At 29.0% G+C, this 16994-nt stretch overlaps 1 protein-coding gene across 1 annotated transcript; it reads right to left on the bottom strand.

Annotated features, from left to right (window-relative positions):
* Nucleotides 1–11311: 11311 nt before the first annotated feature.
* LOC114416971 (transcription factor UNE10-like) lies at nucleotides 11312–15268 on the bottom strand. Its single transcript, XM_028382027.1, has 6 exons — nucleotides 15051–15268; nucleotides 14408–14927; nucleotides 13326–13430; nucleotides 13176–13241; nucleotides 12089–12406; nucleotides 11312–11640 (listed from the first exon to the last, which is right to left on the bottom strand). The coding sequence occupies exons 1-6, from the start codon at nucleotides 15152–15154 to the stop codon at nucleotides 11554–11556; spliced, it is 1200 nt and encodes a 399-aa protein (XP_028237828.1). The 5' UTR covers nucleotides 15155–15268; the 3' UTR covers nucleotides 11312–11553.
* Between the last annotated feature and the right edge of the window lie 1726 nt (nucleotides 15269–16994).

Below are 16994 nucleotides of genomic sequence, written 5' to 3'. Positions count from 1 at the left end.
GTTTCAGGCTAGGCTTTCGCCCAACCCAAAGCTCATAAGGTGTTTTGGCAACTGCCTTGGTTGGCACTCTATTTAGAATATAAGCTGTAGTCTTTAGTGCCACTCCCCAGAGTGACTCTGGTAAGTTAGAATGACAAATCATGCTTCTTACCATATCCTTAAGGGTTTTGTTTCGTCTTTCAGCCACACCATTCATGCTAGGTGACCCCGATATGGTGTATTGTGGGACGATTCCACATTCCTCTAAGTACCTGGCAAAATGCCCCGGACGTTGTTCACCTGAACCGTCATATCTGTCATAATATTCACCACCATGGTCAGATCTAACACACTTTATTCTTTTATTAAGTTGATTTTCAACTTCAACTTTAAATGTTTTGAACACATCTAGAGATTGTGACTTTTCATGTATAAGAAACAAGTATGCATATCTGGAGTAATTGTCTATGAATGATATAAAATATTGTTGACCATTCCATGAAGGTGTATGAAATGGCCCACAAATGTCTGTATGTATCAATTCCAAGACGTCTGTAGCTTTATATGCACCTAATTTCATGTTTTTGGTCTTTTTACCTTTAATGCATTCAACACAAACATCAAAGTTTGTGAAATCAATGGAATTCAAGATTTCGTTTGACACAAGTCGTTCAATTATGTTCTTAGAAATATGACCTAAGCACTTATGTCATAATGCTCCTGAGTTTGTATTATCAATTCTACGCTTAGTACCACACAATTCTGCATTAAAGGATTCATTATAGGAAACTATAGTATCAAGTAAATATAGATTATCATTAACCAAGAGTGAACCAGTTCCAACAATATCTGAATTAAAAGACAACCAGAACACATTGTTTCCAAATGAACACAAATAACCCAATTTGTCCAAATAAGAAATTGAAACCAAATTCCGTCTAAATGACGATACAACAAAAGTGTCTTTCAAATCCAAACAAAAACCAATACATAATAATAATCTAAAGTGCCCTATGGCTTTCACTTTCACCGATTTACGATCTCCAACATAGATCCATCTTTTAGAATCAATTGGCTTCCGATAGCTTAGGTAACCCTTCATTGAAACACTGATGTTAATAGTGGCACCAAAATCTAACTACCAAGTGTTTCTAGGTATTGAAGCTAAATTGACCTCAGAACAGACCAAAGTAAGAAACATACCCTTCTTTACACGCCAAGCATGATATTTGGTACATTTCTTCTTTACATGTCTAGGCTTACTACAAAAGAAATAATTGTCACTCTTTTCTTTTGCCCTTGGCTTTAGAGGTACTCACAACATAAGCACTTTCAATCCTTTCTTGCTTCAGTCTTTCCTCTTCTTGCACACATATGAAATGAGCTCATTAAGAAACCATTTCTCCTTTTGACAGTTGTAAGAGATCTTAAGCTGACTAAATTGTGAAGGTAGAGAAATTAACACTAAATGAATAAGCAAGTCTTCTGATAGCTCAAGCTTTAGTGCCCTTAATTTTGAAGCAATATTTGACATTCGCATGATGTATTCCCTGACATTTCCTTTACCTTGATACTTCATGGAAATCAAGTTCTGAAGGAGAGTACTTGTTTCCGCCTTATCGCTTTTTTGCAAAGCGCTTTTCAATTTCAGCAAGGAATTCTTTGGCACTAGTTATATCATCTAAAACAGTGCCCCGAAAGACCTTAGGAATGCCACGCTTAATGATCATACGACTCGTGCGATTTGAGTGATCCCACTTCTCATGAAGTTTCCTCTGTTCAGAGGTACTAGAATTTGTAAGAGAAAGAATTTCTCAATCCTTAATGTGAGGTCTAGATCCATGCAGCCAAGAACAATTTGCATCAATTTGCATGTTCTCTTTCCAATCCTTAAAATTTGTACCATTAAGAACCGAAACCGAATTCATATTAGCATAAATAGAAGCAACAACTGAAAAGATCAAAGTAAATAATACACTCACATAACATTCATCAATGCATTTAAATAATAATATATCTCATCTCAAGATATCTAGAGCACCGTTAATATCAAGTCTTTGGACAGTGGTATTAATTGTTAGTGATATCCTTGTTGTAATGTTCAAACATTGATGATAAAAGCATGTCAAATAACAAACCCATCTTTTGATGTGACTTATCATTGATGTGTAAAACCTCATGATTACCACATGTTTAATATATCACATATCACAGGTGTGTAAGTAACTTAGTTAAATGATAACTTTTTTAGGCCAATCACCATTCATATAAATAATCCCACACGTTAACAATTAACATTTTTTATGAACAATTTACACAAGAGAGATCACTTTGGTGATATCTTGATTCAATTAGCTCATTTAAATGCTAAATAATTAAAATGATATACCATAACTGAATTTTGAACATTGATGCACCAAATTCAAAATTAAAATGTTTCTTGAGTAAATTATTTTAACTTTATTTATTTATTTATTTTAAATTTTAGAAGCCCATGATTATTATTTTAATATACTACAGTGGCCTCTAAAAGTAACAACAAACATATAAATGATGCATTTAAATTTATACCTATTATCCCACATGAAATATGTGCATGGTACTCATAAAATGCATAATCCATTAACACGTCAAACTGTTATGCCTGCACCCTACTGTTACTCTACATGTGTTACAATTGTTATATTAATTTGATGTTATCAACCACCCCTTTATATCATTGTTCATTCCACAGTAATCTGATAATCTATTTTGTTTCCTCAGAATATTCTATCTATTGTGTGTATTTTGTCCAAACATCATACATGAATCAATCCAGTATGGGAGAAGCTTTGATACCAAATGTTGGGATTTAATTCCAAATATAGGGATTCAATCAATCACCCCAATTTTATTCTAATAGACAATCCTCAATCTTAACCACATGTTTTCTATTCATGTAGAGAGAAAGTATTGTACAAAGATAAATAGAATCTCATACTCAAAATCATGATGAAAACTAGATGCGCGGAAGCGTACCTGATTAGCCATAATGGAATGATGATGAAAGGTTGATCAGAAGATTGGTTTTATGACCTTCCAATTGTAAAGAGTTCTTATCTTTCCTTCTCTTGATTTTTTTTATGACCTTCCAATTGTAGAGAGTTCTTATCTTTTCTTCTCTTGATTTTTTATTCTGACGGGGCTAAGGAGAAACCGTACGAGTTAGCATTGCTCTCTACAAATGGCACCATAACCCCTTATATTGGTAAAATGTCATTAGTTACCCAAAATTTGATAATTATAATTTACTCCCTCACAAATTATAATATCACTGGTATCTACACAATTATCATTTCATGACATATATGCCCTTAGCCATACTTTTATATTGATTAGACCACTTTAGGCGAATTATATAATGGTCCTAACTCATTCAATTATGTGATATATATATATATGACCCAAAATTACTAACATCTTAAAATTTCTAGTAATGAAACAAAAATCTTGAATAGTTGAGAAATTAAAAACATATTTTATGCATTAAAGTTCAAGTGTGGTCTATTAGGTTATTTTTTCTAATTTAACTTTTTCAAAAGCTTGAGTATTTAGCCCATTTAAAAAGCCTTTCATAATAAATTTTATAAGTAGACTTGATCTTTTCCTAAATTGGTTAATAGGCATGATGGGCCTCCACCTCCTAAACAAACTTAGCTTGAAACCAAGAATATTATGAAGAGGAATGGATCAAAAGTTTATTTTCATCCCTAATTCTTATCAATTTCCATTTTTTTGTTGTTGACTTGTACTATCTTACGTCCTTAATTCCATATTTTTTATATCCACTAACATTAGCTAACTTCGCGTTTACTACCGCTAAATGACATACACAAACTTTTTAATGTTTTCTAGAATGCTATTTAAATTTTTATTGAAAAGGAACTAAGTTTTCAAATATGCATTGATTTTTTTAAAAAAAATTAATAGAAATAACAAAATAATATTTGCAACTATATTGTTAATATTTATTGCTTTGTTTTATTTTAGGATAACATACATGACATATGGATGATGATGTGATAATACTAACTTGATAATTTATGCAATAGCGAAATTAAATTACACATTATATCATTCAACTTTTAAATTTTTACACATTTTACAACTTAATTTTTTATTTTTTATATTTTATCACCAACTTTTAAATTTTTGCATATTTTATTCCCTACATTTTAATTCAGCATTTATTTAATAAGCAATGTAATTAAACATTTTTGTATTAAAAGTAACCAAGCATGCACATATAACTTATTAAAAACAATAATATTAATTAGGAGAATGTAAACATTTACTTTTATAAATATCAAGGGTAAAACTGAAGAAAAATGAAACTCTTAACTTATAAATGATTATTTGTTTCTACTACTAGTTATCAAATTTAAACTTTTAAATTGGTATTATTAAAAAAAAACTATGTAACCAAACACCTTATTTTCAGTTTAAAAAGCTAGCTAGTTCATTAGCTTGTAGTACACTATTTTGACAATTCATACTTAAATAAGTATTTTTTTTCTTCTCAAATAACCTATTGTTTAGTATTGTCAATAAGACAAGCAGTACATATTTAATATTTCAAGTAATATTGATAAATTTAGTTAATCAATTATAAAAGATTCTACGGGAATTATCATTTTGTATACAAATCATGGCACTTGAAAACTAATTCATAATGTTTGTGTAATTAATCAACTAAATTGATTATATTTTTAATGATTTTGAAACTTAATTAATGACAAATTTGAACATCCACATTAATTAATGCATAGTTGCTTATATGTGTAGTTTGTCTTAATTTTGTGGATTTTTTTTTAGTTTTTAACCACCTTAATTAGGACACTTGGCTCCTCAATGGAACCTCAAGATATTTCCACAAACTTCAGTCTTTTGAGTTAATTATGAAACTAATCCTCAATCTGAGACTTAGTCAAACTTATAGTTCATCGTCTCTTCTCAGGAGTATGTTCTACGAGAATTGAACTTAGGTTTTCCCTACAAACTCAATGTGTATTGTTAATTGAGTTACACCTATTGAGTTAATTTTGTGGATCTTACAATGTCATGGATTTAAACACTCTACACAAAAAATCACTCTAATGAATTAGATTGTTAAAGTAAATGTTTAACTTAATTTTATGGATCCTACAATCCATAATTTCTCTTATTCGAAGCTTGAAAATTCGTTTTATTATCTTAACAAATTTTTAAGCAATGTTACTTACATAAGCAACGGTGTTTGTACAAGCAATGCCAAGTCATATACTCTTGATGATAAATTTTGTTAAATAATATTGCTTAACTTAAAGGAACCCTTGTAAGCAATAATGCTAGAGATGGTCTTAGAGAGAACCAAATTAATAGGCCATAATTAAGAAAGCATTCTTTTTGTTTTTTCTATGCCATGTTTTTAAATATTTTATTATATATTTATTTATAAGTTAAAGTTAACATTAGTTATTATATTTTTATTGTCATGTCAATTAAGAGGCAAAATGTGAAAAAAATGAAAGTCAAATGGAAAAATATGCAAACAGAAATTTGAGTAACAAAATGTGTAAAATTTTGAAAGATTCATAGCAAAATGTGTGAAGTTTAAAAATTCAGTGACAAAATGTATAATTTAATTTCTATCACATAAGCTACCAAGTCAATATTGTCATGTCACCATCCGTATGTCATGTTATTAATCAATATTACTGGTCAACGTTCGAGTTAGGAGTTACAATGACTAATGAGGTGGTACAATTAACTAACAAGGTGAAAATTCACAAAAATATAAAAATTAGGTGACAAAATGTACAAAATTTATCTTTTAATGGTAAAATTCATGAAAGTGTGAAGCATAGGTGTTAATAAATGTAATGAAGTAAAAAAATTAAGATTAATTTATTTTTACCCTCAAGTTGTTTCCTTTTTCCTCGAACTCTACATGAAATTAATTTTCATTTCTCCACCAAATCAAACCTTCAAGTCATGTATTTTTCAATCCACGTGATCAAGAAATTATTAAAATAAAACTTTGTGTTATTAAAGTGTAGAAAATAAGGGGTAACTTTTTGCATTTTAAAAATTTAATAAAACTTCAAAGAAGTTATTGTAGAAAGTTGATAAAGATATATAAATAAAAAAAATTTGCCCCCCTCCTAATACACATGGTCTAGCATGTGAAAAAAAACAGTGCATCACGAAATATAACTATAACTATTTAAAAATCTCATACATACATTATTTTATAGGTTGAGTTGACTAACATTAAAATATTTAGGGTAAAAATATTTCCCACATCTTTTGTTTTTGTTCATTTATCATAAGAATATTTTAATAATTTACTATTTAATTAAAAAATAAACCATTCTTTCTCCTATCACAACTTAATATTACTTCTATTTTGATTAACTGCACATTCATTTTTTATAAGTAACAATCCATCATCTTCTCTCAGCAAAAATTATAAAAAAAGAGGAGATAGAAAATAGATTTTTATGTTTTTTCAAATTAAGTATTAAATTACTATAATATTTTTAAAATAAATTATTTTAAATAAACATACGCACATGTGTATATATATATATATCACAATATTAAAAATAAATATTTAAATTAAATTAATTATAAATTTATTTTTATTATAAGTATTGCATCACTATTATTATTTAAAAAAATCATAATAAATTTTATTATACTTAAGATTATTTTTTGCAACATCGACTTAATTAAAAAATATAAATATAATTAATCATATTTCTAAATTTTCATATAATTATATTTAGTATGCTACTAAATACTTTAAAAATTCATTTTATTTATGTATCTGCATAAATTTTTTATATATTAAATAAATAATAAATATAAATATATTAAAAATATGCAATTTAAATGAACCCATGCATTATAAGGTTTAAAATCTAGTTTATGATAATAATATGCAACCTAGCTATATAAGTTTACATTTTGACATTGTTAAGCTCAAAAAGAATTCTTAGCGATGCAACTTTAACGTGCTGAATTATCACAATTTTAAAAATATTTTATTGAATTTATGTCTTGTTTAATTACTTATGTATAGTTTTTTAACGCCCATAACTGCATAAGATCATAAGCTTCTTAGAAAAACATAATATAATGTTCAGAAATAGTAAATGCGTTGGGTGCATGGAAGAAATTAATTTATCTAAATTGTTTCTATTTTAGTGAAGGAAAGAGGGACCAAATCGTTAATTGTTGAAGTTTTCTGGCTTTGAGAAGATTATAGATTAGCTGATGCAAATAATAAGGAGAAAAATCTTGTTTATATTAACTTTATAGGACTATATATTTCCGTCTACAGATCGGTGTATATTGAGAGTAATAAAACAATCCCTTTATTGGTATTTAAAGAAATTTCTTTCTATGGATACTTATAACTGATGATGACATACATATTCAGAGTTTTTCATCATGTTGCATGTATCATTGAGATGAATGCGTTAGGACCAGTTACATTTGGAGGAAAATAATCTCTAGTAGTAAATTCATCCCACTATCATATTGTTATTTTAATTTTGTAATTTTATTTACCTTTTATATTTACAAATTCAATGTGTTATCTGTACAAAAAAAAATGTCTGCATGACTTTAATAATTTTATTGTTGTTGTTGTTTATGTAAGCCTAACAAGTGCAAATGGTCGGCATCCCTAGCTTGATGACTCCAGCTAGATGTTAACAACACAAAAATATCAAAATGCACATATTGAACTGGACTGCATCATCAATGTCATAAAATTTTCGTACCAACTGTTGAAGATCCTCTAACTCGATGATGAACAGCCATATATAATTCACTTTTTCTATCATTCAATCAAAACATTCATCTGCTCTCATTGATAGAATATAAATAAATAATAAAACCAAGACTTCCAAACAACATGGTAAACTAAAAAAACACCCCAAAGAAAACTAGAGGTCATGTGTACAAGATTATAAGAACGAATATTGGTCATACGTTGGAAAGGATCGAAATGTCTCCAATTATTTGTCTAAATCAAACAAAGACAAAACACCCAACCAAGGTTTTTTAGGCTTTTGTAAAAGAGATCGACAATGGAAGGTTTTATTTGTTGATTTTCTTGATAAGGACCAAGTTGATAAGGTTCAGTACAAATAATTGGATGATCCTCGATCATCTTGAAAGCTCTGTGATTATTTTTGGAGAAACGTCAACGTTCGGTAATCGTGCGTGATATAGAATAACTCTTGAAAAGGATTTTTCATCTTAGCAACTATATATTTGGTATAGTTGAGTAAAATGGACTAACAAAAAAAATAGTTGAATAAAATGATACATAGTTAAACTAGCCATGGGACCCATGCAAATCACGTTTTTTAAAAAACAATTCAAACTAAGAAACAAGAAAAAAAGAAGTGAAAAAAGTATATATATTACACTGTCCAACAATTAACATGTGACAAGCTGTTAGACAAATTTAATAAATATTTAATAAATATTAAGATGAGACGACAGCCACACTCACATATATAGGATTGATACGGAAGCATGAAAATTAACTGCAGAAGCTATTATAAATCTACTTGTAAAACATTATTTAGTAAAAACAAAAGAATTTTATTGTCCGTTGTTTATCATAAAAGACAATTGTTAATTATTGATGCATGACATCACAAAAAAACAAAAACAAAATTGATCAATGAAAAATTGTATATGGGTCATAATAAAAATTACGTATAACCAACATCTATTGGTTTAATTAAGCAGCTAATAATTATCTAAAAAGAAAGTAGCTAGCATATAATTTGATTTCTCTTAAATAAGATTTTAGGTTATGGAGAAAATAAATATTAAGTAAGTTTTATATTTTAAATAAGTCTATCTGACTCGACTTAAATTAGTTAGCTGCCTGCTATGATTCAAGTACTGAGGGTCTTAGAAAAAAAGTGCATATATCGTTAAAGATCATAATTATGCAAGTGTTCAGTGTCTATCGATCATAGAAAACATGACTTTATATATAAGATATTTTATTGTCTTAAAATCTATCATCATATATATTGTAATATAGAAAATTGGAAACTGTCTTTAAATTAATATTTAATCCGGACCCATGATATGGTCACATTCTTTAGGAGCCTAAATCTTACTTTTAGAAGGTTTCAATATCTCATTATAAATCTAACAATCTATACACCATTAATTTTATGTTTAAATAGGCTCGGTACGAACCCAATTTTAATACCAATTTAGATCTTCGGTACTCATTGCCTCAAGTATACAAATCAGTGATGAAGTCAAAAAATTTCTTTAGAAAGGATAAAAAATAGTTGATAGTATTTTTACTAATAAAAAATATTATAATTTTTTACAAAATATATCATCATTATAAAAAAAATCAAAATACAAAGTTTGTATAAATTTAAAAGAATAAAGTGAGTAAAATTAATATCAATTTATTTTTTCTTTTATTTTAAAAAATTATCTTACAAGCACATTACCTATTTTTATGGGGAAAAACAATAATTATTGAAATTATTTAAGTAAAAGAATTCACTTATTGGGGACAATTGCCCTTAAGCTACATCCATCCCTCGTAAAAATAATTGATATAAACGTAATTAGAATTTAATAATTTTTTATATAGATCACATATATTCTACGGAAGATGACAATTCAGTTCAAATTTTATCAAATTATTATATGTGACAAATTCTTTTTTCAAATATTTAATGCAGTTACATACACATAATTTAAACTTAAAATTATGATAATCTTAGAATAATCATGTATCTATTGATCTAGGTGCTCGAATGTTATAATATAATGATTGTCTAAATATTTTTCATATTATTATCTAATCATGATAGTATAAAAATAATTGAATTTTTTTAATAATTAATTGACATTGTAAAAAAAGTTATAATGAAAATGCATTAAAATTAAACTCAATGAATATCTCCCAACGGCACGTTTACTTGTCACTGATAATTAAGTGGTTGAATGTATATTGTTGGATAGGAATCTCTAATGTTATAGATGTGAAACTATTTTGAGAAATAGGTGAGAGGTGAAACTCTTTATGCAACTATTTATACAGTATTCAATAATTTATATGTTGAACTTTAACCAAACAAAGCATGTTAGATTTCTTTGTTATAACATGTGTAAATCATACGTTTCTAATAAGACGTGTCATTGTGATGATCGAATATATCGTAACTTAGCTAGCTGTTGGATGATCGTGGGGTAATTATCCTTTCATCAGTTGCAATATTGTGGCAGATAAATTAATATTATTAAAGTCTGACAAGTTAGTGAATAGACCAAAACGTACGTATAACAGACAAGTTATTCAATGCAACAAATAGCTAGAGTTGATACAGAAGAGACTGTTCAAGTCTGATATGATATATAGATGATAAATGTAAGTAATTAAGATTTTGTGAATATTAGAAGAAGAGAAAAATAAAGAGATTACTTAAGAATGCATATACTCAACAAAAGATACAGATAATATGCTATAAGAGAAATACATATGAATTAATTAATGTTAAAATCCAAGTAATCACATCATTTTAAAGGAAGAAGAAAGTACTTCATTTTTTGATTTTTTGATAATCTGATGAAATATTATTTAGTCATTGTCTGGCTTTGACAGTTTAGGTCATCTCACTCCAAGCTTCTTCAGCGTCCGTGTTTCAACTTGATTAAGTCACAAGTCAATCATATTGATGCAAATAATTTTTTTCTCCATGTCTAATAATTATAATAAAATGTGATAATTAGAACTTTTATTTTCATGTTGTTTGTCTCTAGCTATAGACGTACAATAATGGAATGACTTAATGAAAAGTAGATGACCCTTGATAGTCAAATCTACTTATAAATCATTAATTAGAAGTATAATAACTTTTTCTGGTATAATAATGGAATGACCTATAAATCAATATCTATTTCCAATAAACTCCAATTTTCAAGAGGTTCAAATGTTCAGAGATACAATGTTGTTGGTAACAAATGCATAAATCTCCAAGTCTACCGGACATGGAATGAAGAAATAAATCTTGACTGACGACTACCAAGATATCGCACTTGACCAATGATACGCAGTAAAATAATAAGAAAAAAATATACTAACGAAAAAGAAAAGGGATAGAATTTGAATCAAAACACATGCTAGCTATTTAATGAAACACAAACATTTGCACTTTGAATGATTAGAACAACAATATATATTATATATACACCCTACATTAGCACATTAATTATAGTGGTAAAAGACTGACAGTGAACAGAAGGGGAGTGACCACATCTAATCTAATAATGTACATTTCCAAACATCTTATTTGTATTGGTACAAAGAAATTACATTTTATTTTGCTTGTCTCTTTGAATGAAATTACATTTTATTATGCTGATAAAAAAAAAAAAAAGCTGTTGGCTCTCCACACTTCAATCTTTCTCACCAAAAATATACACACATGCACACTCTTAATTAATTTATTTCTTATCATATTGTGAGGAAGGTAGACCAACACGAAGAGCTCAGTTCTTGGAACTAGAAGCTGGAGGATGAAACAGCTGCTGATCATACAGGGAAGCCATCTTACTGTATGCATCCATGGTCACGGACTGCATGCATGCAGTTAATCCTTTTTAGCAATCACTAATTTTATATATAACTCATAGGAATTACTTATTATATGTAAAAAGTAACTCAATAATTACACTATTATCATATAAGCTAAAACACATATATACCTTAATGATAAAAAAAAAATATATATTCTATACCTTTATTGTAAAGGTTTCTTAACATACATGTATTTTTAAATAATAAACCATACATGTATTTTTAAATAATAAATTGCATTGCTCTAAAGAGCAGCCAAAATACCTGTGATTATATATAATCTATTAACAATATCATACCTAAATCAAATGTAAGTATTCTAATTAACAAGATGACACAGTGATAGTTAGCAAGATCATGACATATAGTAGTCATTTTTAAAGAATGTAACAACCTGCACTCTATCTGGAATGCAAAAAAAAAAAACTGTAATTAAAGGGCATTTACCTTCTCTGGTGTTCCTTGTAATTGATCACCACATGAGACCATAGGCATGAAGGGGGGAAAGGGGAGCATAGGGGGAATGCCGGGAATGTTCATGCTGTTCATATTCATAACCATATCCTTATTCATTCCCATGCCCATCCCCATGCCCATGCCCATCTGAGCCATCATCATAGACATTTTAAGTTGTTGTTGTTGTTGCTGCATGGTAATTGGCAGCATCATGGTGGTGTACATTTTCATCCAATTCATCATTTGCACTTGGGCTTGCAATTGCTTCATATATTGGATCACCTCATCTAGCATCGAAGCTTTATCGGTCTGCAACATAAACAAGAGAATAAAAAAGCTCTCATTATCAATATGGTAAAATTATATATATGGCATATATATATAATTAATTTTTTTTATTCTAATAGATCATATGTTTATTCTTTGTTGAAAATAATCCTACTCAAGTCAAACAAAACTATTATTATAGACGGCAAAATTTCTCTCTAATGCTGAGTGTAGATATAGAGGCTAATTATTTTTTGGAGATATAAGATTGATCCAATTATTGGAGTAGGGTAAAGGGAGAAGAGAAAAAAAATCACAAGTTGGAATCCTCCAATTAATATTTTTAACAAAGTTAACAGATTAACATTTATTTATTGATAAAAAAATTGAAACCTTTTTATTTCACGAAAACTTAATTAAAGATGTAAACTGAATTTTTTCCTTCAGGCACATATTCCTTTAAGAAGTTCTTCAAAGAGATATAAAAGGATTCCTTTTGATTTCTGAAGGGCGTTTGCTTTATGAGAAGCTAGGCCAATTCAATCCTATCTAAACACAAAAGGAAACATTATAAGGAGATGCGATGTGATCTGGGGTTCATGGCATTGTATCCTCAGGGACCACTACAGATTAATTAATTGGTGACCAGGGAAAGAAATTAAGGAGGATCTCAATGTTGCAGCTTTATCATGTTACGTATCATGTTACGTATGGCCACTATTTCTCACATAATAGAGAATTTGAAAAAAGACTGGGAACATAATTTTGTACCAAAATCCTGGCTCAGTTACAACTATATATTCTTCTTTACCTTACTGGAATTTGGGACCAGCTTTTGCAATTCCTTCATTCTTTGGTTGATCTTATCCCTTCTTCTCTGAAAAGCAAAGACATAGAGAATCAATGATCTACAAATTCTTGATAAAATACATAGAAATGATGCTTGCACAAGTCACGTAACCCTTTCAGATTGGTTGTGCACAACTGAATTAGCTTTGATTCTTTTGTTGGACCCAGATGATCTTTCAACTTTTGCTGCCATGTAATCCTCATCCGGTACCTCGCTCTAAAATGTCCATCACATAAAAGAAATCACCAGATTAAATTAGCATAAAATGCAGGAGTGTCATTGAATAAAACCCATTTAAATTCTGTTACAAATCTACTTTAAGTATCTTCACGATGTTGTGTATGATTCTTTCGGATTAATTCTGAAAAAACATAGTTTTTCAAAAGGTAATAAATTAAAGTAGGTAAAAAAATAACATTCAAATACAATAGTTTATTTAAGAAAAATGTTAATAAGTACGCTTACTTTTTAATCCCTATTGAAGAACAATTTTAGATATAAAATATTAGTTATTTTATATAATATATGAATATGGTTGGTTTATATATAACTAATTCATATAGAATATCTTATCACATATACATGAGTTTTTTTTTTATGTTGTAAATCAATTATTTAGGATATTGATTAAGTAATTAAAAAAAATTCACTGAGATATGTAAAATTAGACTGTTCATATAATTTTTTATATTTTTTATGATTTTCATAATAAATATTTTTTCTTTTTAATTAATGCTTTAATATTAAGAACACCTATTAGGAAAGAAGCTTTATTTAATTATACTATCTTTAATGTACAATATTTAAACCTTTATGTTGTTGTCCCTTAAAAAAAATGATTCCCATGTAAGCAATTTTGTAATGTTAACTAATTAGAAGAAGGAAAACAAAACGAGAAGTTTGAACTAAAAAAAAAACCACAAAAACTACAAGAAAAGAAATGACACATTTACATGAATGAAAAAAATATTTAAGTCATTAAGCGGTAATTGTAATGATTTGAGTGAAATTAAACTACTAATTTGAAATTATAAAAATATCATTTAAATCAATAAAATCATGGAAATAACTGTTTTTGTATAATTTTAGTATTGAAATGATATTTTTATAATTCTAAAAGTTAAATTGATGATTTTTACTCACAAACTATGAACTAAGTCAAATACAAAGTAGAATTATATCAAGAGCCTTACCTGAGATATAAGGTGGCTGATGGAATCACGGTCGTCGTTGGTAGTGGTCCCGGTGCACTGTCTGCCGGCGCTAGTGGTGTTTTCCGGCGAACCCGTGGTGGCAGAATTGAAAGTCACACTCAATTCCCTACGACAAGTTTCACTACCACTCACGCTCCAATCCTTGCAGCCACTCAATTCTAGCGTTGTAGGCAAACGCGCCACCATCCCAGCGCGTTTCCCCACTTCCTCCTGCGCCGCCACCCTGGCACGCGACGCCACGCGCGTGGAACTACTTTCTCGGCACGCACCAAGCCTTCCCGACTCCACTGCCTTGCGTGTGCCCTGTTTCGAACAGGGCACTAATGCGTCCATAGCAACCAATTTATAGCAGTTTTCGCTGACATGTTGGTTAACTATGGACTCCAAGGTACCACCACTTGTACGAGGTTTGTCCCATGTAGTTAGGTTCCCGTTGCTGCCTTCGTACGTCGAAGGTTGTCCCTTTTTGCATGGTAGTTCCCCAACTTGGTAGCCCAACCTGTATATAAGGATCAAATTTCAAAAATTAACCTTCACCTTAGCAACTATAATATCACAGTGAAACAATTGTGTATTCTAAAAGAGAATAATAATATATGAAACAAATAGAGAGATTGATTACATTGGGACTTCATGGGATATGAAATTGAAATTGGGAAGAGGGAATTTTGATGCTGTGGGAATGTTGCTGTCGTCCACATCGCAGTTAGGGACACGTTGACTCATTTCAGAAATTGATTGTGGTGTATATGGCGAAGGTGGGGGTTGTGCTTTGTTAGTGTGTTGGAGAGGAATGGGATACAGAGGAGTGAGGAAACCGTTGATGTGTTGTTGTAGACTTGTAGGATGATTGCAGGATGGGCTTTCATTATATAAGAGCCATTTGTTTTTATTTGGGACACAATTATTGGAGAGGCGTGAAAGTGCATATTTTAATTTAGAATAAATTAGATTTTTACAATGTCATATTCAATTATACATGTAATAATAGTGTAGAACTTATTATACTACCACAAGTATAAAAATTAAGTTTTAGAAATTAGAATGTTATATTAATTTTATATTGTAATATTCAATTATAAATCGTCATATTTTATAACTTTATTACTTTAAATAGTTACTTTAAAAGTCAAGTTAAAAATTGTTTCTAATACTATAAAAAATATTATAAAGACACTGCATGAAAATTAAACTTTTTCTTATATAAATAAACATAGTAGTTCACTAGTTTGGTGTGTATACATTCATAAGCTTGTTTTTGGATTTGTGAATTAGAAAAGTGAAAATAAATAAAGAAGAAAAAGAGTTAAAAGTGAAGTATGAGAATATTTATATTTATATTTTATTTTTCATTTATATTTATATTCAAAGTTTTAACTTATCAATATTTATTAATATTTTCCAGAAATGAAACTCAAAATTATTTAACTTTATTTTTTCATACATCATGTAATATTTTTCAAAAATATTAAAATGCTTGATTTTTATTTACAAAAGATAGAAAATACTAATAATTATACTATAATATTGACATCTTTTTTTATATAACTAGGGAGTATATGGTGTTTTTTATTTGACATTCAACTAATATCTTTCCATCCATTTTGGTAAAGTACTATTTTTAGTTGCAACTTAATATCCAAGCTGAAAATTAAATCTCAAATCATAGTTAAGGAACTCAAGTGTTAAATCACTTGTGTCAATAACTTTATCATTTAATCTAGTATAGAATTTACAAAGATACAAAATAGTTGTTGCTTGTTAATCATTATTTATCGCAGTTACATGCTAAGGTGAGATTAAGATGATCTAGTTTAGTTAGTTAAATAAAAATGGATGAGTTATTTTAAATCTATTAGCTATTGTCTTTTTTGATTTGTATGGATAAAAAAATGCTAATGGATAAAAACATGATGGGAACATGCAGTTAATTGGAGTTATTATTTACACTCTCTTTTTATTTATACACTCCCATTTCCCCCTGTTTTTGTAATTTTCCTAAAATACCCTCCTTTACACACTCCCATGGTCTATTTTTCCGAATAAAAACACCTTGTAAACATATCCCGTACTAGTTCCTCTACTTGATGCATCCATGGACGCAACAACATGTGGTGAAGATGTTGAATCTATCCCTTCAAGGCATTTGGCCTCGGATGGTGTAGTTCATTTTTCTTCCAAAAAGAAGGGAAGGGTTGGGTTGTTTGCAATTTTCCTTTGCCCTCTTTCTTTTCTTATAGGTCTTTAACTTGTTTGTGTCTGTCTATGATCCAAAATACAAATCATATGTCTATGTCCTTTGCTTTTATCATTATGATGAATTGATGATGATTATTATGCATCCCATAATTTCTTTTATTGTATTGGAGATTTATGGTGTGTTAAGGAATTTAAGACATGGATGTCTCTGTGGATAATGCAACCGTCTTTGTTTTGCAGGTCGAGACGCTCTTGCTACATTTGAGAGGGAGTGTGCTTAAGAGGGTAGTTTAGGAAAATAGAAGGGAAGGGGGAGTGCGTAAGTAAACATGGGAACTGTATATAGAAACTTCCTACTTCTACTTAG

This window comes from Glycine soja, chromosome 1, assembly GCF_004193775.1.
Source record: "Glycine soja cultivar W05 chromosome 1, ASM419377v2, whole genome shotgun sequence".
NCBI lineage: Eukaryota > Viridiplantae > Streptophyta > Magnoliopsida > Fabales > Fabaceae > Glycine > Glycine soja.
Note: the sequence above shows the minus strand (reverse complement) of the source record. Positions and strands in the feature narration are given on the sequence as shown.